At 66.1% G+C, this 24,253-nt stretch overlaps 7 protein-coding genes across 7 annotated transcripts; 4 read left to right on the top strand and 3 right to left on the bottom strand.

Moving 5' to 3' along the window:
• Positions 1–361: 361 nt before the first annotated feature.
• On the bottom strand, positions 362–2,056 carry EMIHUDRAFT_214934 (hypothetical protein; the record flags this gene model as incomplete). The annotated part of the gene is made up of 4 exons (XM_005763487.1): positions 362–376; positions 462–556; positions 1,004–1,848; positions 2,010–2,056. 4 exons carry the CDS (start codon positions 2,054–2,056, stop codon positions 362–364), a joined length of 1,002 nt encoding a protein of 333 aa, XP_005763544.1.
• Positions 2,057–2,169: 113 nt separating this feature from the next.
• EMIHUDRAFT_452497 (hypothetical protein) lies at positions 2,170–5,014 on the top strand (the record flags this gene model as incomplete). Its single annotated transcript, XM_005763486.1, has 9 exons — positions 2,170–2,616; positions 2,707–2,811; positions 2,891–3,079; positions 3,210–3,380; positions 3,927–4,011; positions 4,106–4,269; positions 4,432–4,473; positions 4,613–4,672; positions 4,814–5,014. The coding sequence occupies 9 exons, from the start codon at positions 2,170–2,172 to the stop codon at positions 5,012–5,014; spliced, it is 1,464 nt and encodes a 487-aa protein (XP_005763543.1).
• Positions 5,015–6,001: 987 nt separating this feature from the next.
• EMIHUDRAFT_214932 (hypothetical protein) lies at positions 6,002–7,349 on the top strand (the record flags this gene model as incomplete). The annotated part of the gene is made up of 4 exons (XM_005763485.1): positions 6,002–6,198; positions 6,325–6,920; positions 6,950–7,272; positions 7,332–7,349. 4 exons carry the CDS (start codon positions 6,002–6,004, stop codon positions 7,347–7,349), a joined length of 1,134 nt encoding a protein of 377 aa, XP_005763542.1.
• A 208-nt stretch (positions 7,350–7,557) lies between these two features.
• Positions 7,558–9,400, bottom strand: EMIHUDRAFT_214931 (hypothetical protein; the record flags this gene model as incomplete). The annotated part of the gene is made up of 4 exons (XM_005763484.1): positions 7,558–7,734; positions 7,824–7,929; positions 8,373–8,455; positions 8,540–9,400. The coding sequence occupies 4 exons, from the start codon at positions 9,398–9,400 to the stop codon at positions 7,558–7,560; spliced, it is 1,227 nt and encodes a 408-aa protein (XP_005763541.1).
• A 261-nt stretch (positions 9,401–9,661) lies between these two features.
• On the top strand, positions 9,662–10,256 carry EMIHUDRAFT_214930 (hypothetical protein; the record flags this gene model as incomplete). The annotated part of the gene is made up of 3 exons (XM_005763483.1): positions 9,662–9,772; positions 9,861–10,100; positions 10,242–10,256. The coding sequence occupies 3 exons, from the start codon at positions 9,662–9,664 to the stop codon at positions 10,254–10,256; spliced, it is 366 nt and encodes a 121-aa protein (XP_005763540.1).
• A 7,722-nt stretch (positions 10,257–17,978) lies between these two features.
• EMIHUDRAFT_214926 (hypothetical protein) lies at positions 17,979–18,796 on the top strand (the record flags this gene model as incomplete). The annotated part of the gene is made up of 2 exons (XM_005763482.1): positions 17,979–18,044; positions 18,419–18,796. The coding sequence occupies 2 exons, from the start codon at positions 17,979–17,981 to the stop codon at positions 18,794–18,796; spliced, it is 444 nt and encodes a 147-aa protein (XP_005763539.1).
• Positions 18,797–21,357: 2,561 nt separating this feature from the next.
• EMIHUDRAFT_214924 (hypothetical protein) lies at positions 21,358–23,999 on the bottom strand (the record flags this gene model as incomplete). The annotated part of the gene is made up of 8 exons (XM_005763481.1): positions 21,358–21,484; positions 21,571–21,635; positions 21,709–21,918; positions 22,082–22,162; positions 22,677–22,749; positions 23,126–23,210; positions 23,327–23,691; positions 23,923–23,999. 8 exons carry the CDS (start codon positions 23,997–23,999, stop codon positions 21,358–21,360), a joined length of 1,083 nt encoding a protein of 360 aa, XP_005763538.1.
• Positions 24,000–24,253: the final 254 nt, after the last annotated feature.

Here is a 24,253-nt window from a genome sequence, read left to right as displayed (position 1 = left end):
CACTTTTGGTAATCCCTCTCACGCGACTGGTACCGCGGGCGCGCGCTGCAGCACCATCCGGGCGTGATCATCTCGTCGCAGGCAGGGCACTTCCTCGGCGAGACTGGTGGTGCGCCCCTCGCCGCGACGCCGGCCGCCGGAGGGGCCAACTTGCTCCGCGGCGCCTTGCGTTTGGGCGCTGCGGGCAGCGGCGACTCTGCCCGCGTCGGCCGGGGCGCCAACTCCTGCAACCTCGGCGATGTGCGTCGTACCACTCCCCGTCCCGGCTCGGGGGCTCCGCCCCCCCCGCCAGACGGCGATGGCGGTAGCGACGGTGGGTCCGGCGCACCCGAGGTGTGGTGATGCCACCGTCGCCTTAGCGCTATGGCGGCTGCGGCTATCGCCACCACCGCCCCGGCTGCAGCCCAAGTCCAGGCGCGGTGGGCGTGGCGCGCACCAATGGCAGCGGCGAGGGCGGAGACCGCGAGGCAGGCGGCGACGAGTCCGGTGGCGGCGAACGCGCTCATGGCCTCTCTCCTCGCCGGGCTCGCGTTCGCTACGAGGGGGGCCCTCACGCCTGACTCCACGTCATCGGTGTCCTCTCCGTGCGGGGCTGGCGGCGACGGCGGTGGCGGAGGCGGCGGCGGCGGCATGGACAACGCCCACCCTCGCTCGGGCATCTCCTGCCTGGGCGGCGGCGGCAGCGGCATCCACGTCCGCGGCGGCGGCGGTGGCTCCCACCCCGGGGGCGGCGAGAAGGCTGGCATCGGTGGCGGCAGTGGTCGGGGCGGCGGCGGCAGTTGCACCGACGGCTGCACTGGGGGCGGCGGCGGTGGGAGCGCGTTCAGGAACGCGCCAGCCACGGCCGTGGCGGGCGGCGGCGGCGGTCGCGCCGTCGGCTGTGCTGGGGGCGGCGGTGGCGTGAGCGCGCTGAGGAACGCGCCGGCTTCCGCAGTGGCGGTGCGCTGCCTGCGTCGGGGTGCGTGCTGCATGCGCCCGCCGGCCTCGTCGTACGCCACGTCACCGTCGTCGCTGCTCTCGTCGGAGCTCGGGAACGCGTCGAGGGAGGCGAACGGCGTGGCGTCGTGCTGCCCTTCGGGCGGCTCGGGCGCGCCTGCCATGAGGTCTCGCAAGAAGGCCCCGTCGTCTTGCGTGTTGCGCCGCCGGCGCCCCGCGTTTCGGCGACGCCCGCTGGCCTGCTGCTGCCCGTGTCGCGCCTGCGCCGCCTCCCGCTCCTCCATCTCGGCGATGGCCCACGGCTCCACCCCGCCGTCGAGCTCCGCGCCGTCCTCCGCCTCGGCGTGATCGCTGCTGGAGCCGGCCTCGCCGCCTGTGGGAGCGGCCGCGTGGTCCGGTGGGTTGCGGACGAGGATGACCGCTCCAGCCGCCCGTCGATAGGCCGATGGCGGCGGGTCATCGGCCCACCCGGCCCTGGCGCGTTCCGGGGGGGACACCCGTGTGGTGAGGTACTCGACGTGTTCGCCCCTCCTCATCACCTTTCCCGATAGCGGGCACGCAGCGAGAGCGGCGCGGAGTCGCTCGTCGGCGGCGCGCTTGGCTTCGGCGAGGGTTTCGGCGTAGGCGACACCCTCGGCCTCGGCGAGGGTTTCGGCGTAGGCGACACCCTCGGCCTCGGTCCCGGTGGGGCCGTCCCCGTCCTCGTCGGAGCGAAACTCCCTCCCGTGCTCTGGTCCCGTCGGCGGTGGGTAGGCGGGCGTCTGGGCGATGGGGTCGGGTGGCCCTACGGGGGCGGCGTCGCTCGGCACATGCGCGGACGCCGCGCCCGCTTGCTCGCTCGGCATCGCCTCGTCCTCGTGGTCCACGCTGCCCGGCGCCAGGCTCGCGTGCGCGCTCGAGCTGCCAGCGGTACTAGGGTCAGGGCGGGGCGACGGGCGTGGCCCACTGATGCGGACCACCTCCACATCCTCCCTCTTGTAGCGGCCGCCGGCAAACGTAGGTATCGTAGTGTGCAGCTGCTCCGGGTTTGCCGAATTCAGGAGTCTCCATGCAACATGCCATGAGCCGTCGACCGGCTCGACGGGGCCGCCGCACCAGTCCCCCAGGCAATATTGTACATTTTTCTTTTAAAGAACGGTACACGAAGATTAGTCAGTCCCGCTAATCATCGGTCAGCGCCATCAGCGCGGCCCCCACTGTGCACCTTGGCTCTCACCGGCCGCATCCACCCCCATGGAGGTCCCTCCCGAATCGCTTCAGCAGCTTCGCGTCGCCGTCGCCCGGTGCCAGCAGGAGCTCGACAGCTTCACCACAGAGGACACCGATCTCGCGCGCTCGTTAGTCGATGAGCTCCGCCGGCTCTTCTCCGGGCCGGCACTCGGCCTCAAGCGGCCAAAGCGGCCGCGCTCGAGCGAGCCGGTCGATCCGCTCTGGCTCTCCGACTCCGAGCCGCCTCCGCCTCCGCGCCTCCTCGACCTTCCCGCCGAGCTGGTCGTGCACGTCCTCAAGCGGCTCGCGACGGCCGACCTCGGGCGGATCGCGGGGACGTGCCGGTACCTACGCGGCGGCGCGGCGTACGGGCGGCGGGCAATGTCGCCCGTCGAGGCCGCCATCCGCGTCCGCTCCCACAAGAGCGGCGTCGTCGCCCCAACCAGCCTCCCCGAGGTTGACGGCGCCTGGGTGCAGCGGCTGCTGCGGCTCGAGAGGCTGGCCGTGGCGGCGCGGCGCGTGGCGGCGGCGGGGTCGTCGCATTCGCTCTTCGTGGGCGAGGAGGGGCAGCTCTTCTCCTGCGGCACCGAACTCTCTCCCGACGGCTCCCGCGTGCGCGGCCTCCTCGGCCACGGTGGCTTGGTCGGATCCGTCCCCATCGCCGCGGTGCCCGAGAGCCGCAGCGCGAGGACTAGCAGTTCGCGTGGCACCAGCCACTGAGAAGTCGACGATGGGTGGCGTGTAGGTGCCCGTGCCGGTGCGCGGGCTGGCGGGCGTGCGGGTAAGCGCCGTGGCCGCCGGCGCTTGCCACTCGCTCTGCCTGGTGGAGGGCGGCGCTCTCTTTTCGTGGGGCAGCGCGGCGGGCGGGCGGCACGGCCACGGCGGAGGCACTGACGTGGTGGAGCCGCGCCGCGTCGAGGCGCTGGCGCACGAGGTTGTGGCTGCCATGTCGGCGGCATTATTCTTATCGTTATTCTTATTAGTTATTATTGTGCGCAGGTTGTGGCTGCCATGTCGGCGGTATTATTCTTATTGGTGGTATCATTTATTGCTATTGTGCGCAGGTTGTGGTTGCCATGTCGGCGGGGAACCTGCACTCGCTGGCGGTTGCCCAGACGGGGGCCGTGTACTCGTGGGGCGGCGGGCTCTTCGGCGCACTCGGCCACGGCAGCGAGGCGGCGGAGGAGGCGCCGCGCCGCACCGAGAGCTTAGGTGTGAAGCGGTTGTTGTCGATTGTTCTTACTGGTCCATGCATTCTCGATTCAGTCGCCGCGGCGGATCGAGAGCCTGACTGGCTCCCCCGTCGCTTCGGTCGCTGTCTCGGACCGCCCTGGCCCTCCGCCCCTCCCCTTCCCGCCCTCTTCACGGCGGGCGGCTGCTGTGAACAGGTCGCCCTCTCGGACCACCATTCCCTCGCCCTCACCTCGGTCGGCCAAGTCTACTCGTGTGGGGCAGCTTCCACGAGCCTTCTACGAACCTTCTACGAACCTTCTAGGCCGGCCAAGTCTACTCGTGGGGCAACGGCGCCAGCGGCCGGCTCGGCCACGGCGATGAGGCGAGATCGAGCCGAGATCGAGCCGAGATCTAGCCGGCCACGTGAGTAGTACCATCACTCTGTGCATCTTCCCTCGCTCACTAGTGCAGCAGTAGTACAGCAGGAGTAATCACTCTAGTACCATCACTCTGTGCATCTTCCCTCGCTGACTAGTGCATGGCGTCTATCTCGGCTAGATCTCGGCTAGATCTCGGCTAGGTCTCTGGTACCATCACTCTGTGCACAGGCGACGCGGCTCGTACCGACGCCCGTGCGTGCGCTGCGCTGGCTGCGGATGGCTGCGGTCGCGGCCGGCGACTACCACTCGCTCGGTCTCGATGAGACAGGCGGCGGGCACTCGTGGGGCGCGGCGGGCAATTAACTCACCAATCAGTGTTGATTGATTGATTGGCTGACTGATTACAGGCGCCGTGCACTCGTGGGGCGCGGCGGGCACCGTCGGCAACTGCGTCAGCGGCGACCAGCTCGAGCCGCAGCTCGTCTCTAATAACGCAATAATAGAATCGAACAACATCGTACAAAGAATAGGCGACCAGCTCGAGCCGCAGCTCGTCGCTGCTCTGCGGGGCGTGCGCGCCGTCGGCATCTCGGCGCGCGACTAATTGATTCACTTAGTTTTGCAATAGTGACCCCCCCCCCCCCCCGCCCCAACCCCTCCCACTCCCCAGTTGTACTGTACTGTGAAGGAAAGACATGCATGCGCCGAGACACGCGTGCGCGGCTCGCCACAGGCGTGCTACTACCACTCCCTCGCCCTCGCCGACGGCGGAGAGGTGTACTCGTGGGGGTCGGGCTCATATCTCCCCATATCTCCCATATCTCCCCATATCTCCCCATATCTCCGCAGGTGTACTCGTGGGGGTCGGGCTCATATCTCCCCATATCTCCCCATATCTCCCCATGTCTCCGCAGGTGTACTCGTGGGGGTCGGGCTCGCACGGCAAGCTGGGCCACGGCGACAAGCTGCCGCAGGTCGGAGCCCCGCCGTTTGCACGCGCTGCAATCATTAGCCACTCACAAGAATGAATCACAATATCATCAGGTCGGAGCCCCGCCACCTGCACGCGCTGGTGCAATCATTAGCCAATCACAAGAATGAATCACACTCCTCAGGTGGAGCCCCGCCGCGTGCACGCGCTGCGCGGGGTGCGGGTGCGGTCGGTGGCGGCGGGGGTCGGGCACTCGCTCGCCACTGCGGACGACGGCGCCGCGTATGGGTGGGGCGACGGCTCGGACGCGACGCTTGGGCTGCAGCTGCGGCGGGACCAGCTGCTGCCGCTGCGCTACCCGCACTTGCGTGTGGCGCTGCAGTAGCGAGGAGGAGGGTGGGTGGTCGGAGGGTGGCGGGTCGGAGTGTGGGCGGGTGGGGAAGGGTGGAGGAGGGAAGGGTGGAGGGGGAGGAGGGGTGGAGAGGGGAAGGCGGGCAGGGCTGGTGGAGAGGGGTGGGTGGCATGGAGGCGGGCAGGCGGGGGGGGGGGGGGGGGGACGCCCAAGGAGGCGTTCTTCGAGCGGGGCATGGAGGTTGCGGGGGAGGAGGCGGCGGCCGCGAGAGGAAGAGAGGCGGCGAGGGCCGGGGGCACCGAATCGGGGCATGGGGGTGGGGTGGTCGTGGGGGAGGGGCCTTGGGCGCAGCACGCAGCACGAGCGCATCACGATCGCAGGCACAGGGGCATGAGTGTAGATGCCTGGAAGAAGGACAGGGCATGAGAGGCTCCCGCAGCTGCCGCATAGTCGGGCCGGGGCAGCCGCAGTACGCGCATGGCATGGATGAAGGCCACTGCGGCACCATGGGTGGTATATAGCTAATGGGTGGAGTGATGGTCTGCTAGTCTACGACGAGAGTGGGGTGCACGGCTCGCTGAGAGATAGAGCAGGTCAACGGCGCCTTGTACAGAGAGCGCGGGTCTGACACACTGCAGAGAGACCTTTGTTAGTTTCGATGTTTAATAGTACATGCGTTTACTCGAGTAATTCTCAGGCAAGAACACGTTGATCGTACTGGGTTGTGGAGAGCGAGCGCAGGTGAGCCAGGACCCAGGACGCAGGAGTCCCCTGCGATCACCCCCCCCATGGGTGCCCTTTCTAGTCATTCTAGTGAATGAATTGACTCGTCCCAGTGGATGTGTCCGATTTCCGACGTCCCTGTCAAAATGTGCGTGAGGTCCGATCCTTTTGTAATCGTCTAGAGACGCTGGATACATGAGCACGGAGCAGGCCGCTCCCGGCCCCACGCGCTGCGCCCACAGCCCGCGCGGCCGGCGCAGCCGCCCGGGAGCTCAGGCGCTACCGCTCCGCTTGCGCATGGTAGCGGCGGCAAGCGCCTGCCCGCTGGGGCTGAGTGCACCGGCCTCGGCGGCACCGGCGGATGGTGTCGCGGCTGGTGCCTCGGACGGCGACCCCTGGGCCGGGCTGGGCGGAGGGTGTTGGGCTCGGATGTCCGGACGGCAGGATGCGGTCACGGAGCATCTCTTCCACGAGGGTGGAATTGCCGCCAGATGGTTGAGGCCGAGGCAGCCGCCCGCGCCGTGGCGGAGCGGCCCCACGACCCGGGCCCAGGCACGCCGCCGCCACGCCACCGCCCTCGCCGCTGCCGCCGTCGAGGAGGCGCTCGAGCGCACGCCCAGCGAGGCGCACGTCGACGTCTACAACGCCACGCTTTTCGCCGTCCTCGGCGAGGACGCCACCCCCTTCGAGTGCGCGTCTGCCGAGCTTCTCGACGCGCGGCGCGCGAGCCTCCGCAACGCCGCCGGCGCCGTCGTCACCGCCGAGTGCCTCAAAGCGACGCAGCGCCTCCTCGATGTCTCCACGCCCATCGGCAAGTGCGTCTATCGCGTCCCCGCCAACAAGAAGGAGTTGCTCAACTCGCCGGAGCGCGAGCACTGGTTGGCTGCCGATGAGAAGGGGCTCGACTGCATCCTTCGTGGGCCCGGCAACTGCCTCGTGCCCGTCACCGTCCCCGCCGCCAAGGGCGTGCCAGTCCAGCGCTGCGTCACTGCGCGCAAGATCAAGGTGGACCAGGCGACCGGACGCCTTGACAAGCACGACCCCTACAAGTCTCGGCACAGCGCCGACGGAGGTTTCGCCAAGGTCCAGCGCGAGCGCGCCGGCTTACCCGCCAGCCAAGTCCCCGCCACCTCGACCGTCGTCGACGACATGACCACCAAGCTGTTCCTCGGCCACGCCGCCGCCATCGACGCCAATCTGACCAAGGGAGACGTCGGTAACGCCTACATCAAGGCCAAGCGCCAGGCCCCGTCGGCTACATGAGCATCCCGTCCACGCTGCCCATGACCGACGAGGACGGCACACAGCTCTGCATCGAGCTCTCGACGCCGCTCTGGGGTGAGGAAAGCGCCGGCTACGAGTGGGAATGCACCTTCAACGAGACCATCAAGAGCCTCGGTTGGATGCCGTGCCCGGGCGTCCCCGCCATGTTCTCCTACCACGGTGAGCACAGCGAGGCTCGCATGATCACCATCGTTGACGACTTCATGATCTCCGAGGTCAACGGCACCGCCGCCACCGAAGCCACCATCGCCGCGCTCAAGGCCGCGTTCGACGGCGAGGTCAAGGTCGATTACAGCCCCTTATCTCGTATTGTTTTATATGAGCGTCATCTTGTAGTGAACAGGCCGAGTTCGCGGTTTGAGCGCCCAGCGCAGACCGACCGACCGCAGGGGGGGTCCGGTCGGCGGCCGCGGAGGACCGCAGACCGGAGGGGGGGTCCGATCGGTCGGAGCGCAGACCGAGGTGGGGGTCGGTCGGGTTGGCTCGAGGGTCACACCGCACACGCTCGCCGCAGCTGTATATAAATTAGTATCTCGAAATACTAGAGACACCAAGCGACCTCTCCCCGTCTAATGCGCCGACTCCACGTAGTCCGAGTTGCTGAGCTCGAGACGCTCTACAGGATTGGGTCGGAACACGAGCTCGTCCATGTCCATGCTCTCGTCGTCGACGTCGTCCATGATTAGCTTCGCCGGCGACACACTGTACCCGTTGACGAGCCGCTTGAGCGCGGCCAGCACCTCCTTCTGCCGGCCGAGCGCCCACGGGCCCAGCATGCAGTAGAGAACTCCTCGAAGGTGAACTGCTCCTCCTCCGACTCCAAGAAGCGGTCCACGGAGAACCCCGTCGTGAGGTTGATCTGTAGCTGGATGAGTGTGTCGCCGCTGGCTGCGTGACTGGTTTTCAGAGTGAAAATCGGCGATTTCGAAGCGCCCGTGGCGCTCCGTGGCGGTTCGCGAGAAGGAGGGAGAGCGTTTGAGGTGGCTCACGGCAAGGACACCGACCGAGGGGGGGGTCGGTCGTCACACCTCCCGCCGCCGAGAGAGCGACCGACCGGAGGGGGGGTCCGGTCCACCTCGGGGGCAGACCACCGACCGGCGGGGGGGTCCCCACGAACTAGGGGGGGTCGGTACAAAGTGACGCTCATATTATCTGATCTTATCTCTCATTCGTACTTGTGCATGTAGATTTACGAAATCCGCCGGAAATGGCTTTGGCTGTGCGGCATGGCGCTCCTCTGGGGCGGGGTATCTCAGGGTAAGTACAGTAAGTAAGGGCAAGGCGCGCGGACCGGAGCATGCACAGTTTGCACACAGTGGCGCGTGCTGACAGCGAGCGGGTGCGATGCAGTTGGAGGAGCCAGGCGGGCCGGGGATGCGCGCACGTGGTCGTTGGGAGGCGCGATAAGGCCGCAGTCGGCACGAGGGCGCTCGGGCTCGGCGCGTGGCGGCGCAGCACGGGCACGAGCTGGGCGTGCGGGCTCTCGGCGCGGGGCGTGGGGCGGCGCAGCACGGGCACGAGGTGGGACGTGGATGGGCGTGCAGTCTGCACTTTGTTTGGTGATGCGTTCTGTGTTACTGCTCGTCGCCCAGCCCTCTTTGGCAGGTGCGAGTGGTCGGCGTAGTCGTAGCGGAAGCCGCTCTCGTGCGCGGGCTCGGGGCCGAGCGCCTCGACCCACTCATCGAAGACCGCGTGCGAGCCGGGGACGCAGAGGAAGCCCGCGTCCTCCGCCTGGTTGTCGCTAAGCGCGAGCGTGCCCTGCGCGTGCGGGCCCAGCGCGCGCGTGATGCAGTTGTTCTGCTTGAAGAGCGCCTCGTGCGAGCGGAAGTCCGCCGCGGCGAAGGCCGCGCGCACGCGGGCGCCCTCGTGCGCGTAATGCTGCCACGGGTTGATGTCGAGATGCACGTTGCGCCGCGTCCGCTCGCCCAGCCGGTAGAACGCCCAGCGGTCGTGGTTGCACAGCAGCGAGGGCGCCTCGCAGCCGAGCGCCGTCGCGAAGCCGGCGGCGACGCGCGGGTGGTGCCGATTCCTCACCAGCTGCTTGCGCCAGATTGCCGACGAGTCGCCAACGTTGGGAGTGCCGAACACCTTGCTCTTCCAGGCGGTCCACGTCGCCGTGTCGTCCGCGCGAAAGTCGGGGCAGATGCTCTGCACGTACGAGAGGATGTCCTGGCGAGAGGCCTCGGTCTCCGCCTCGTCTAGCACGCCCCGGAAGACGACGAAGCCAAACGTTCGATAGAAAGCCGCGGCGCCCTCGTCGTCCACGTCAAAGGACTGCGCGTAGCGCCAGTCGTCCTCATCGCGCGGCACCTCGAGGCGGGGCACGTCCGCCTCCACCCGCTGTGCAGAGGGTGACACCAGGAAGTCGCGGCCGGGCTTGGCGCCCTGGTTGGCGGGCTTGGTCTTCGGCATGTCTCACAATGCCGCTCTTTCGTCGGGCGAGGCGAGGACGCGTCCGAGACTCGACGAGTCGCATCCTGACGTATCACGTATGTGAGCACCTGTGTTTATCCTTCGAGTTGCAGTTTCCACTCGCACTGGCGGGGCAATTGCCGACTGGCGTCGTCTGTATTCCTATCGGCTTGTCCGCCTGGCCTGGCCGTCCGACCTGTCGGCCTGTCGACCTGTCGGCCTGCTAGGCTCGCCGCTGGCCGGCTGGCCTGGGTAGAGAGCATGCGCGCCCCAACGCAAGTTCGCGTGGCTCTTGCTGGGCTTGGTGCGATTGGCTTACCAGTTGCCGAGGTGCTCCTTGCAAATGGAATCCCGGGCTTAAGTCTGGCAGCGGTGAGCGCCAGCTCACCAGGCAGCAAGCGCGGCCCAGAAGCTGGCAGCCCTGGGCGACGCCAACGTACCATTTCTTCCTGTGGAGCAGCTCCACGAGCTTGCCGACGTCGTTGTGGAGGTCCTACCGCCCGACCAGTTCATGGCGGTGGCGGAGCCCACGCTCGGCGCTGGCAAGACCCTCGTTGCGCTCTCAGTCACGCAACTTCTGGCCCAACCCCAACTTCAGGACCTGGCGCGCGACCGTGGCGGCCGCCTCATCGTGCCGACCGGTGCATTGTGCGGGCTCGACGCGCTGAGGGCGGTGGCCGAGGGCGGCAACGTGCGCTCGGTGGTGATGGCGACGCGCAAACCACCGGCGTCAACGCGGTATGGGTGGACGCTAGACAGATGATGACGACACGCACGAGCGACACACAGACACAAACAGGCTCACAAGACACACAGCCAGCTGGCTGCCACACACCCTGAGTTGGCGTACACATAACTCAAGGCCACATCCTCCCTGTCGCCCCCCCCAGCACTCCAAGGTGCCACAAGAGAAACAAACAAAGGCACAACAAACAACAAGTCACACAGAACATGAAGCCAAACACACGATTGCACGCACCGCACCGCACCTCGCACCCGCGCCCGCCGCCCCCCCGACCCCCGCCCCGCCTAGGTGGGAAAGAGATGAGGAGATGGGACAGCGAAGGAGGAGCACGAGCACGTATGGGAGGGTTCAATGATGCGCCACGCTGCCCGGCGTTTCTCACTTTCCGGGACAGCCCCGCCCTTTCGAGGCAGGAAAGTGACGGCTACCCCGTACGCACCTGTCGCTCTACCCCGACGCCGACCGCCCATCCCCCCTCCCCTTCCCCAACCCCGAGGAGCCGATGACCGAGCTTTTGCCCCGGGGGCCCTGGAGACCCCCCCCCCCCCCCACACCACCACCACCACACACACACACGCCGCCGCCGCGCGAGCTCCGCGCGGCGGCACACCCAGCTCAAAAGAAAAAGAAAAAAGGGAATGAGGAGACCAGCGGGGGAGACTCCCCGCCTATGCAACACCCCAGAGAGGGGCTGCCATCGCCGAAGCTGTGCCTAAGCATAACTCCAAAACCCGCAGCGGCCCAGGGGGCCTTGGGGGCAGCCTGCCGGACCGCCGCTGCACGGGGCTAGGCACCAGAAGATGAGTGGAATTGATGAATTGGGCCGTTGTCCGTGCCTCCCCTCTATACGTCAGAGTGGGACCTACGCCGCGCCGGGTAAGGGGCGCGCCCGGTCCTCGACGGAGCCGCGCGCCCCAAACGACCCAGGCGGCGAGTAGTCGACCTCGAACCTCCGGCATGTAGTTGCCCATAGTTAGCGCCCGCCCGCCCCCCCCCCTCCGTCGCTTCGCAAAAGAAAAAACAAAATACGAACAAGCAAAAGAGAAAGCCAAGCCAAAAAACGATTGCGTAAACGGCGTCACAAAGCCCGCCGGTTTTGATCGACAATCGTGAGATTGACCGCCGTCGACATGGTCGACTTCAATGAGAGCGAGGGCGAGTCGGCTTTCTTGGTTGTGAGATCAACAAAGGGCGTCTGGTTCGACAACCCCCACGTGTTCCATCGGAGCCTCGCAAAGGTGCCAATCAGCTTTTGTTTCGCGGAGGGGGCCCAGGTTCAGACCGAGCTCGGGCCAACGGCTTCCGTCAAGGTCGGTGGCTACTTCGCTTCCAGTGCGGATTATGAGGAGTGGTATCAGCGCCGCCGCGCGAGCCTGACGCTGCCGCCTTCGCACGGAGCTGAGGTGCGCACGCGCACGCCAGGATCGGCATTGTCCCTGCGGTGTCCCCGTCTCCAAACATTACGTTTCTCCCTCACGCAGGCGTGCGGCGTCAACAACGACGTCGTTGTGAAGGAGGAGGCCGCCACCGAGGAGGCCGCCTCCGAGGAGGCCGCCGTCGCCGAGGTGTCCGCTTCCGAGGAGGCGCCCGTCGCCGAGGCGCCCGTCGCCGAGGAGGCCGTCGCCGAGGAGGCTGCCAAGGAGGTCGAGAAGCCGGCCAAGACCGTTTCCAACACGCCCGACCCAACGGTCTTGGCCGCAGCATTCTCTCCTGGCACTCCTCGCTCTCCCACCGGTAATAATCTCCCTTCCCGCGTGCCCCTATCGCGCTTGCAGGACACCACCTGCTACCCGGGCCTGCCCACGCCGATGGCGGCGGGGAAGAGCGGGCCCGCGTCGGCCCGCAGCGGCCCCGGACCGGGCTACGTGGACGGCGTCGAGGCTGCAGTCCGTCGGCTGGGCGAGAGCGTCAGCTACCAGCCTACGCCCGCCGACGGCAAGAAGTCGCCGTCGCCGGGAGTCCCCACCTCCGGCGGCATTGCGCCCGTGGCGCCCAAGCCCCTGAGCGCGGTCGCGGGCGCGGGGCTGGCTGAGGCCGCGGCCGCCGAGCGGCGCGAGTACTGGGAGGGCATTCGCAAGAAGGCGAAGGCCGCGCTCGATCTCATTGCCGAGCGACGGGAGAAGTGGGCGGACTTGCAGTCGCGGCGCTCGAGGAAGTGCCGGCGCAAGGCAAGGCGCTGGCGCAAGCCGAAGACTGGCAAGAGCCGCGGCCGCGGCCGCGGCCGCCGCCCGGACCGGCGCCGCGAGCCGCAGACCACGTCCGGCAAGGCGCCATTCGCCGCTGGCACGTGCGGCGCCGGCGCTGGCACATGCGGCGCCGTCGCTGGCACATGCGGCGCCGGCGGTCGCGCCGCCCTCAAGGCGGCGGCCAACTGCGTGCAGGGCGGCTACACGAAGGCCGAGGGCGCCTTCCGGTGGCTGCTCCTCGTGTGCATGCCCGCCTTCGGCCACTGCGCGTCCGCCGTGCCTAGCCCGACGGCGGTGGCCTCGGCCTTCTCGTTTACCGTCGCCTCGGCGTCCTCGGCCTTCTCATCCGGCGTCGCCTCGGCGGCGTCCTCGGCCTTCTCGCCCGCCGTCGCCTCGAATCCGTCCTCGCTCGTGAGCTGCTCGCCGCTTCTCATGCCCGCAATCGTGCTCATCCTCCTCGCCATCGCTTGCGGCGCCTCCTGGCCGACCGCGGCGAGCGGAAAGGGGGCTCGCGGCGCGGCGTGGGCCACCTGCCTCGCCGCCGCCACGGCGCGCCTCACCGGCACGGCGGCGGCGCCTGCCGGCTTCTTCGCGAGCGCCTTCTCGTGGCTCGCGGCGGGTCCGCCGCAGGTCGCCGCCGCGGCCCCCGCCCTGGCCGTCGTCGGCACGGTGATGTGGCGCCGCAACTCAAAGGCCCGCCGCCTCGGCTGGTCCAGCCTGCTCGGCATTCTTCTCTGCTTGGCCACCGCCTCTGGCGGCTTGGTCCCCGCCGCTGGCGGCGCCGCGCTTGCTGCATCCTCAACTGCGCTGCCAGACGTCACTGCGCTTCCGGACTCAGATTTCGCGACGGCGTGCACAAGGGCGACCAGTGCTGTTCGAATACCGTCGGTGAAGAAGGGACTCTGCAACCAGCGCATGCGTATGGTGCAAGACATCGTGATCGCCCATCTGTTCGGTGGGGCTGTCATTCTGCCGGAGACTGTTTTCTCTCGAGAGGGCTGCAACTTCAAAGCTGAATGCTACGGGCAGTACACTGGAATGATTCCATTTGCGGATGTCTACGACGTTGAGAGTACCTCCCGAGCACTTGCTGCTGTCGGTGTCTGCACTATGTCGGAAGGAGCTGCCGCCACAAGATTTCAGCCGTCAAACGTGAAGCTATCTGCTAGAATGCGATCGACTTTGCAAAGGAAGCTATCTCTGCCCGCGTCGGTGTCCGAGCTACAGGACGTCGCCGAGACACACCAGAACATCTTCCTAGGGCGGGTGTGGTCCGTCGCTGACAGCACCGTCTGTTGCACGCTTGTTGTCCCAGACTCGGAGCTGGCGGTTCGTCTGCTTCGACAGGTGGCTGCCGCCTTCATCCCTGCTCCTCGGATCGTGTCCGTGGCGACGCAGGTGTTGGAGCGCTTCTATACGCGTGCTCACGAGGAGGCGGCCACCCCAGTTGCTATTCACTGGCGTGGGCAATCGGACATGGCCGCATCTTTTCATGCGCTCAACATCACAGCATACACAAACGAGGCTGCGCGCATGCTCGCTCCGCTCACGCCGCTGTGCTTGTTGATCTTGGGGGGTGCCAGCGCGTCAGAGTTGGCCGAAATTCACGCCCGCCTGAGAAACGCCTTTGGGCAACGTGACAACGCGCTGCGACTCTATTCCAAGGAGACGCTGATGCCCGAAATCAACTGGAGCCGCCATTTTGGTGGATACGACGACTTGGTTGGAATGGTGGACCTTGAGATTGCCCGCAAAGTCCGGACATTTATTGGAGCTCCGTTTTCCTCCTTCTCAGTGATTGCTGCCACCATGCGAGCGCTTCCCTGCTCGCCAGCGTCTGAATGTGTGGATACGAGAATGGTGCCCGTCGACGTGTCTGACCAACTTGGTCGCATCTTTTCCCTGCAGTTTCCGTACACAGACGACACGCTTCGGGACCGATGCAAAGCATTGACCAGACTGCACGACTGGCACAAGCCAGGAGAGTGGAGCTGCCCTACTCAGCCGCGTGCATCGCACCGCTTGCGGCCGGTGATTGCGCGTCGAGGCCGAGGAGGCCGCCGTCGCCTCCAGGCCGACGCGCACTCACCGTCCGCGAGGACGAGGCATCCGCGGTGTGGGGTTCTGGGCACGTCGCTGCACGTCAACCAACCAATCGATGCTCCGAGCCGCCTCGGCTTCAACTGCACGATTGCCGTGATTACCGCCCTGTACGGTGGCTACGATACGCTGCACAGCTACTCCCGTTCATTCCAGGCGCGGCTGGGTCGACAGGAGCTCGAGCATGGCGTTCACACTTGCTGGTTTGCCTTTGTAGATGCTGCCTCCGTCCGGGATCTGAGCGCGAGTGAGATTGCGCAAGCCAAGGCGGCCTTCAACACCACGGCCCTCGACGGTGGGTCTTGGGTGCAGTCCGGGGGGTGGAACCTGGTCATGCTACCCGAAGGGCAAATGACCGCCACGCTCCCTGAGCACAACCAACTCCGTTCTCGGCTGCCAAAGATGATGGCGCATTGCGTCTTGGCCCATGCCAAAACGATGCTCTACATCGATGCCAAACTCCACCTCAGCCAGCCAGCAAGCCTGTGGGCAATGGTGGAGCAGCTCAAGCCAGCAAGCCTGTGGACAATTCACGCACGTGGAGATGGGCCTGGAAGCGCGTGGGTGGCTCCGAGGCATCCCTACCGCTCCTCGGTGCGCGACGAGCTGGTGTGCCTATACCTGTCAGGGATCATTTCCGAACGCGCGTTTGCTCAGCTACGAGCGTACCATGCCGCCGGCTTCCCAAGCGAGCTGTCTGAATATGCGGGCGGCCCCGGGCTGATCGAGGGTGAGTGGCATGCGCGAGACTTGCAAGCAGCCGAGTCGACTGCACTCGCCAACGAGTGGTTTGACGAGTGGTGGCGCTGGAGAGAGCACAACACGCGCGATCAGATCAGCTTCATCTACGCCGCCTGGCGGATGGGCTTCCTGTCTCCGCACCAAACTCAGGGCAACAGGTCTGCGGTAGCCCAGCCGCAACCGAGAAGCAGCGGGCTCAAGGGCTTTGCGCATTTCAGACCACCTTGGTCAGTCAAAGACGCGGTGAAGAGTTGTGATGCCCAACCCGAGGCTTGGTCTTGCTACCTTATGCGGTACGCTGACCTGGGCAAGATCCTTCATGGTACGACGGCCGCCAGGAGACACTTTATTCGATTCGGGTTCAAAGAGACGCGCACCTGCCAGTGTGATGGCACAAGTGGGCCCTATTTGGTTTCGCGCAACATCCACAACCGCGCCCGCGCGTCCGCTGGCACAGAGAAAGCGCTTCTCACCAGCCGCTTTGCCTCTATGGAATCCGCTTTGACTCTGGAAGAGGTCAATCGACTTCGAGACGGCCACCGATGGTGCGCATTCCCTTCATTTGCTCTGGACAACGCAGATCTCACGCACCACCTACAGGGGCTTTTGAGGGGACGTCACAACCTGTCGCGTTGAATGTCTCGTCTGTGTGGAGACGAGCTCGGGTAGACAGCCCCCCAAAATCCACCAGGGCTAGTTCCATTTCACTGTGGCACAGCTCGCGTTACAAAACCTTGATTTTGACCATTTGCGCCATTTCGTCCCTCTCGGTGCCTTCCAGAGGCAGCTGTCACCCCGCCGAGTAGACGGTTGCACACAGCAGGTGGCGCGGTGTGCGCCCGTCCACTCGGCGGGGTCGCAGCTGCTTCTGCGCGTCCTGGAGAGGTACATTTGTTGCGCACCGGAGACGACTCGACGCCGCTGAGATCGGAGATCAAGATCTGACAGGTCACACGTCGCTCCTTTGACGCCGACGTGACTCACCCGTGCAGATCACATCAGGACACGGTCTCGACGCGCTCGGTACAACGCCTGCGACCCGTCTCGGGTCAGGTGGTACGACGCTCATCGCGCCTACCAGCGCTGCCATGCAGGCTGCCACGACGAGGTCGAGCACGCTTCTATACGCTCGCCAGGCCTTCCTTTGCATCCCATTAGGCAGCCTGGGAGCGGTGGCGGTCAGAGGCAAAGCCTACGAGGGGTGGTGGAACCACATGTCACGGCTACTGCCGGCTCGACCCCACGATAGCCTCCGAAGGCTGACTTTGCGGCACCATCATCGGACGATGTCGACGAGTTGGGTCGCTCTCGCGGTAGCCAGATGACCTCTCATACTAGCATCATCGGCCATGGCCGCAGGGAGCGCGGGGGAGGGCGCTGGGAGCAACACGGAGCTCCGTTGGACGTTTTCAAGATTAGCGTGTCAGAGTGAATTGGCACTAGCCCAGTGTGGGATTTCGCGCAATCGCTTGACTCTGAAAAGCTCGCATATCTCCCTGCGGTGAGCGCTGTGGAGTGTGGAGTGTGGTCGCCGCAGACTGGCTCCGACTTGACGGCAGCATGGAGACGTGATGCCTCCATGCTGCCGCCATGCGTCAAGTCGAAATCGACATGCAGCTCGATGGTTTGCCCGTGAGGTACATAGCGGCGTTTTGGGCGACAACAGCGCTGCGACCGCGAAGTGGCGGTGGGACACGCTCCCACGTTGCCGACGCGGCGCCGGAGTGGGCTGGCCGGCGCTGCTCGCCGCGACCACGACGGCTACTCTGATACTCCGGGCCGACCCGTCCTACCCGACGGTGTGGCACGTCTCGCTCACGCTGAGAAAAATTCTGAAACGGCGTGCAGCAGAGTCACCGACGAGTCGGTCCGCGTGCTTCCTCGTGTCCCGTACCGTTCTCACACATCCATAAACTCACTTTGGCCTCACTGAAGCGATGCCTCAATCCTGAATCCTCAGATTTTATAGATTAGGACGCTGTCTACCCCCTAGTTAGACTGTTAATTTAATTCCCGGGACTGCTAGACCCCCCCACACGTCCAAAGGGACCCTCATTTTTAACGATTTTGTTGAATAAAGCGCCCCCCCGGCACACCGGCACTCCACGTCGTGGGCGTGTAACTTCTCGAGTACGTGCAGTAACTGCGGACTGACAATCAATCAACTGGGTGAGCGACCTCGCTGTGGCCTGTGCACAGAGATGATTGCCGGGGCGTTTTGGTGAAACGCCAAAGAGAACTTGCAATGACTCATTCTCATCATCCGATGAAGCGGAGCGCTCGCATCGCGAGCGAATACATGCCCACAGACAGGCCGAGCAGCATTAGAGGGGTCTGCAGCGCCGGCGACTGCGCGCCCACCGCGAGTGCGCCCACCATGAGAGCGCCCACCGCCGCGCCGAGTTGCAGGTCCAGCAGCACCCCGCGTTCTCCGTGCCGCCGCCGCCGCGAGGCGGCGCTGCATGTACCCTCGTGCGGCGCGCGCAGCGTCCCCGTCTCGAGGAACTGCAGGATCGCGCCGGCCGGACACCACTGTAAGGTCCGTTCCGGGCATTTGAACGCGACCTTCGGGGGCAAAGACATGGGCTCTATGGCTCAGACTGGACTCCTCTTGGTCCCTTCTGATGCCCTAGGCCACACCTGGGCCTTACCTGGGGCTCTAGGGGGCGGGCGGGGTTTGCCCCCCGAAACTGGCAACCGGGATCGGCACCGTCGGCGCCCTCTGGATCCTCCTGGGGCACTCCTCGGCCTCCCGACGGTCGGCGGCACCAACCCCGTGCGCTTTGAGTCAAACTCGATCCTCGGCATGCGCATTCTGAGCCGCTCCGATTTCCCAACATCTGGAGAGCACCTTGCGTATCAGCGGGACGACGTACACCAGAGTGACCGGCCGAGGGCCCACACACGAGTGTGAACAGCGTAGCTGTCTCTCCCTTCTCGACTGTCTCACGATGACACAACGCGTGAACAACCATTCTGACGAGCCACCGAGCATACTTGTGTGGACCTTTCGGGCTCCTATCCTCCCCACGCCCCGGATCCGTGTGGGCGATCGCACACGCGGAGGATAGGATCCGTGGGCGATTGTACACACGAGGCTGGGGGGTATGGCGCGAGGTGCCAGGTAGCGCTTCCCACTGAAAAGGACTAAGGAGGTTTTGGAGCCCCTAAAAGCGTCATAATAGCCGCACGTTTGCACTCGCCGTCGCGTGCCTTGCCACCTCCGCACCGCGCTCCCTCCTTCAGTTTTGGGGCGAATCGTCGCTGCAGCACGCGCCGTTCGTCGCGGAGCGCGGTCTCGACCTGCTGGCGCTCCGCGAGCCGATGCGGTTGTACACTGGTAGTGTCAGCGAGGCCGCACAGGCCTTCCCCGCCAATGTGAACGTCGCGGCTGCCGTTGCGCTTGCCGGCATCGGTCCGATGCGCACGCAATATGAGCTTTGGGCCGACCCCACAGTCAAGCGCAACACGCATAGCATGCGCGTCGACGCGGCTGAGAGCACCTTCGAGGTCAACGTGGCAGGGGTGCCTTCGAAGACTAATCCGGCTACGGGCGCGCTCACCCCACTCTCTACGATCGCGACACTTAGGGGGCTCGTGTCGCCATTTCGGGTCGGCACGTGACTCGCGAGCGTGGCTGCGTGAGGCTGTGGTGGTTCAGTACACCAGATATCGGTGTCTGCATAAAGGAAGCGCCGCCATATTGGGGGGGATGCGATCACCCCCCATGCGCCATGGGTGCCCTTTCTAGTCATTCTAGTGAATGAATTGACTCGTCCCAGTGGATGTGTCCGATTTCCGACGTCCCTGTCAAAATGTGCGTGACGTCCGATCCTTTGTAATCGTCTAGAGACGCTGGATACATGAGCACGGAGCAGGCCGCTCCCGGCCCCACGCTGCGCCCACGGCCCGCGCGGCCGGCGCAGCCGCCGCCCCGGGAGCTCAGGCGCTACCGCTCCGCTTGCGCATCCCCTCTCCAACCCGACAAACCTGAAAACTTCCTCGACAAGTTGATTCATATGGACAAGAGGAGAGCAAACGCTACAGTAAGCTTACGAGGACTCGAGGAGTTGTTGGTCGCACGTCGCTCGTGTCGGCACGCCAAGTGCACGCAAAAAACGCTCCTCCCCATCACAGCTCCACCACCCCTTTCGGCGTCCGCAGTCGCGCCACCAGCCTGCTGCTGCAGGGGGCCGCGCCGGCCGGCTGCGCGAGCAGGTCTGAGGCTTCGATGCCGAGGGCGGCGAGGCTGGCGGACGCCTCCAGCGGTGCCGCCGACTCGGCGCGGAGAGAGAGCAGCTCGATGCCTACGGGCGATCTCGGGTGATCTCGTGCGATCTCGTGCGATCTCGGGTGGTCTCGTGTGATCTCAGGTAACCTGGGGTAATCTCGTGCGATCTCGTGCGATCTCGTGCGATCTCGGCTGCGAGACGGGAGCCAAGGAGTGGTCGCCGAGAGGGAGGGTTGATATGGGCGCGAGGGTTGATGGGGATGAGGACCGATCGGCGAGGGGTGAGAGTGCGGAGGAGCGGGCAGGGCTGGGGGGGCTGGTGGGGGGGGGGGGGGGTGGGGGGGGGTGGGGGGGGGTGGGGGGGGGGTCGGAGCCTCGCGGCGCGCTGGCGGCGGGCGTGAATGCCGCGCAGGAAGGCGCCCACTCGATCAGGAACGGCACCAGCCCGTCCGAGGGCAGCATCGCCTGAGGAAGGATGCGTCGAAGAGGAGCAGGCTCCAGATTGGGGCACCCGCCGAAGGGGGGGGGGATTCGCAGCGAGGGGAGGGTTCGCCTCCGTGTAGTGTCGGTACGCCAGCTGCCACTGCAGCGTGCGCCCGTCCGGCGTCTGGCGCGAGAAGGACTGCACATCGCCAGGCTGGTACCTGTCCACGGGGAGGTGTGGGGAGGTGTGGGGAGGTGTGGGGAGGTGTGGGGAGGTGTGGGGAGGTGTGGGGAGATGTGGGGAGATGTGGGGAGGTGTGGGGAGATGTGGGGAGGTGTGGGGAGGTGTGGGGAGGTGTGGGGAGGTGTGGGGATGGGGAGATCGGGGGAGATAGCACATCGCCCGGCGGGCACCTGGTCACACTTGAGCCGTGTGACAGGGGCGGGCAGCAGCGGCGGGCACCGCACGCCGCCCAACCCAATACCTGTTCACTCTCACATACGCGTGCGAAAGGAGCAGTTCACAGCGAAGCGACCACCGCGCACCGCCCGGCACGTACCCGGCAGCTGCGGCAGCCGCCGCGCACGCCTCCAGCCCGCGCGCCGGCGTGTGCGCCTAATCTCGGTGCAGCCTCGGGGGTAATCTCGACCAATCTCGCGAGTGGCGCAGCACGTGGCGGGGGGGTGCGGGTGCCCATGTGACCAAGCGAGGCTCGCCTCGCGCGGCGACAGACTCCATCGCCATCCACACCCGCTCAGGCCGCGGCTGCTGCGCCTGCTTGCAGCCACAAGGCCGTGGACGGCTCTTCTTCACAGCTACTCGGCCCCAGCAACTGCTGCGAGTTGCTGCGCCGGGTCGAGCGCGAGCAGCTCGAGGTAGCCGCACGAGGCGCCGCAGGAGCCATCCTCCGCCCCACCTGACAGAAACAATCGAGCAGCTTATCCACGCAGTGGCGGCACGCGGCGCCGCAAGGAGCCGCCGTCGTGTCTGCCGAGAGCGACGATAGCGTTGTGCGTGCCTATCGAGGTCTCGTCCACAACTCACCCGTCGGTGGGTGCCATGCGACCAGGCGGCGACCGTGCGGCATGCGCGCCGAGCCCTTTGTGCACCCCCCCCTTGGTGGGCGCGACCCCTGTCGCCGCCTCGAAGGCAGCGCACGCCTCGACGAGGGGGGGAGGGTCGAGATTCGCCGAGATTGAGCGCGAGATTGAGCGCGAGATTGGGCCCTAGACTGGACCCGAGGTCGCACCCGAGATTGCCCGAGGTTGCCCGAGGTTGCCCGAGGTTGCCCGAGATTGCCCGAGATTGCCCGAGGTTGCCGCCAGATTGGGCGCACGCCTCATCGAGGGAGCCGGGCACGCCGTACACGAGGTGGTCGACCCTCAGCCGCCGAGTCCGATGCTCGTCGAGCTGCATGGCGCCTGGGAAAAAGAAAAAAACAGTCGGACCGGAAAAGGACATACACCGCGGCCGCTGCTCGTCGAGCTGCATGGCGCCTTCATTGTTCAAAGTGATGTAACGACATACACACTAACGGTGCTCGTCGAGCTGCATGGCGCCGGGCGGCAGCTCGTCGAGAGAGTGGCTGACGAGGGTCGCTTGGTCTGCAAAGGTGAAGTCGCCGATCACGTCGCCGCCGGCCAGCACGTGCGGCAGCCTATTCATTTCAACTCTCATTTCATCAACTATAACAAAAAGCCGCCGGCGGGCACGCTCGGCTGCCAGTGCGCGTCGTCCGCCCACATCTGGCCGAGCGGAACCTGGTCGCAGCCCCACCAGCGCGGCGCCATCTCTTCCGACTCGGCCACCTGTTCACACCGCCTGCTGCTGTGAAGAGACAGACCGCCCCCTTAACGGAGCGTTCACACTTCCGGCGGCCACCTCGCCCTCCGCGTCGCCAAGGCTGCACGAGTAAATATGCACCTCCAGCCGCGATGCGATCGTGCCGTCCGCGCCTTTCATCCCCGAGTCGGCGAGCATGTGGAAGTTGAGCACGCCGCGGCGGACGAGCGCCGCAGCCGGCACGCTCAGCCCGGCCTCCTCCCGAAGCTCGCGGGCCGCACACGCCCGCATGACCTCGCCCGCCTCGAGCTTGCCGCCAAAGCCGTTGTACTTGCCCTGCGGCGGTGCGGCGTGCGGTGGTGGCGAGTGGCGACGGCGGTGCGGCGGCTAACAGCGGTGAGCGGCGACGGCGGTGCCGGTCTAGAGCTGGATGGCGGTGGCAGAGAGATGTGGAGCGTGGTGGCGAAGAGACCTGGCCGAACCCGCGCTTCTTGAGACCGAGGAGGACACTCCTGCCATCGAACACAAAGACGAGGGAGAGCAGCTTGTTCGCCTGCATGGCGGCGTGGTCGGCGTGTCGGCCCCGGGGCGCGGTCGAGCGATTCTAGGGCTACCGCTCCGTTCACACCTTCGTCACAATGCGAACCGCGCGCGGCCGTCGACCTACATACATACGTCGACCTAGGGAAGTTCGCTCAGGATGTGTGGCAGCCGCCCTGTTGGCTGAGTGTCTTGTCTTGTGGTTCTGTGTGTAGCTCCTGTGTGAGCGTCATCGCCCGTCTAGCGTCCACCCATACCGCGTTGGAGAGAGAGAGACGCGTTCGTTGGTGTCCCAGTCGTTGGTCGGACTGTCAATCAATCAATCAATCGGAATGTGTTTCGCCTTCCCATCAATCAATCAATCGTCGACCGGCAAGCACACTTGTTTGTTCCTTCGGCAACTTGGCTGGGGGGGGCGACAGGGGGGGAGCGCGGCCTTGAGTTATGTGTACGCCAACTCAGGGTGTGTGGCAGCCACGTTGGCTGAGTGTCTTGTCTTGTGGTTCTGTGTGTCGCTCCTGTGTGACCGTCACCGCCCGTCCCGCGTCCACCCATACCGCGTTGGTGTCCCAGTCCTTGGTCGGACTGTGCTTCGCCTTCCTAATCCTTATCAATCAGGCGTGGGCCGGCGATAGAGTGAGCCGGCCTCGCGAGAAAAGCAAAAGGCTTTGTGGCGGCCCGGACTGTGTCGTGTTTCGCCTTCCTATCAAATTGTTTTGTGACTCGATCAATCAATTGCGAGAAACCTCGGGTCCTGAGCGCCAGGTGGGTCGCGAAAACCACCAGATAGTCGGATCACAGTCGGCCCGGGCGGGAGGCTCCAAGCGAATGGCCACCCCGCGGCTCCCGCTCCTCGCTCGCGCGGCGCCGCTCGCTGATCAGCCGCTCCGTCGCGTTGCGCAGCTCCGGAGGGAACCAGGACGGGAAGCGGCGGCGGGCGGCGGCGAGCGGCAGCCCGGCGGCGAGGCCATCGCACGACGCGCGCGGGCCTGCCCTGAGGCGGCCGTGCAGCTCCATCGCCCGGTGGCAGAGCGCGAGGAGGGTGTAGTTGTAGGCGAGGCCTGGTGTGCCGTCCGCTGACCCGCCGAGCCACAGAAAGGCGCCGCGCACCGCCTCGAGGGCCCGACGCTTCGACGCAATCTCGGCCGCCGAGACGCTGCGCAAAGCCTAGGGACACATCCGTGGCCAGAGTAGAGCAATGCGAGTGTGTGTTGGCCCGGACCCGCACGCGAGGCGCTGCGCGATGCCTTTGGCAGCGCGGCGATGTCGCCCTCTCCGATCGTCCTCGAGAAGGCGTCGAAGGGAAGCACGTCCTCGAAGCCCTGCACGACGTTCGGCTGCGCGACGAGCGGCACGCAGTTCAGGATGGCGCTGATGCCGATCCGAATCCCCCAGCCGTTTCCGGCCGGCGCGAGGCAGAACTTTGCGCGCGTCCACACGTCGTGCGGGATCGTTGCGTTGGATATGAGGATGCCCGTCGCGTTCTCGGCGCTTTTGCTCCCGTACCGTAGCCACAGCTGCTGCCGAATCCCCAGGGAGTACCTCGAGACTGCGTGAGGGCCTGTGTTTTTCCAGCCCCAGATGCCACCCGCAAACACCAACTCGTGATCCCACACGTCGTCGGCTCGCGGCGGCGGCGGCGGCGGCGACGGTGGAAACGGCGGCGGCGGCGGCGGCGGCACTTGCGGCGGCGGCGGCGAGGGCGGCGCACGCCGCGCATTCCGACGCTTCCGTCTAGCCTTGGGGACGCCTTTCTTGTGTAGCGCTGGTGACCGTCCTTTCGCTGCTTCGACGAACGGAGGCACGACAATGTCTTTGTGCGGCGCGTAGCACCACGGCCGATTCGACATCGAGCGTGGTGCGCTCCTGCTGCTGCGGTAGCTGCCGCCGTCGCTGCCGCTGCTGGGCGTGCACTTCCCGCAAGTCGCAACGCACGCCTCGGACGCCGCGACGCCGTCGCTGTCGCGAGCCTTGCACCGGGTGGAGGGGCGCTCGGCGACGTACCCGCAATCCCAAATCGTCCCACGTCGCCGCCAAGTCGCCGAGTCGACACATTGGGCCACCTTCTCCGCCTCCGCTAGCCAACTTTCGAATTGCCGTAAGG

This window comes from Emiliania huxleyi, assembly GCF_000372725.1.
Source record: "Emiliania huxleyi CCMP1516 unplaced genomic scaffold EMIHUscaffold_63, whole genome shotgun sequence".
Classification (NCBI taxonomy): Eukaryota; Haptophyta; order Isochrysidales; family Noelaerhabdaceae; genus Emiliania; species Emiliania huxleyi.
This window is presented reverse-complemented; position numbering and strand designations above follow the sequence as displayed.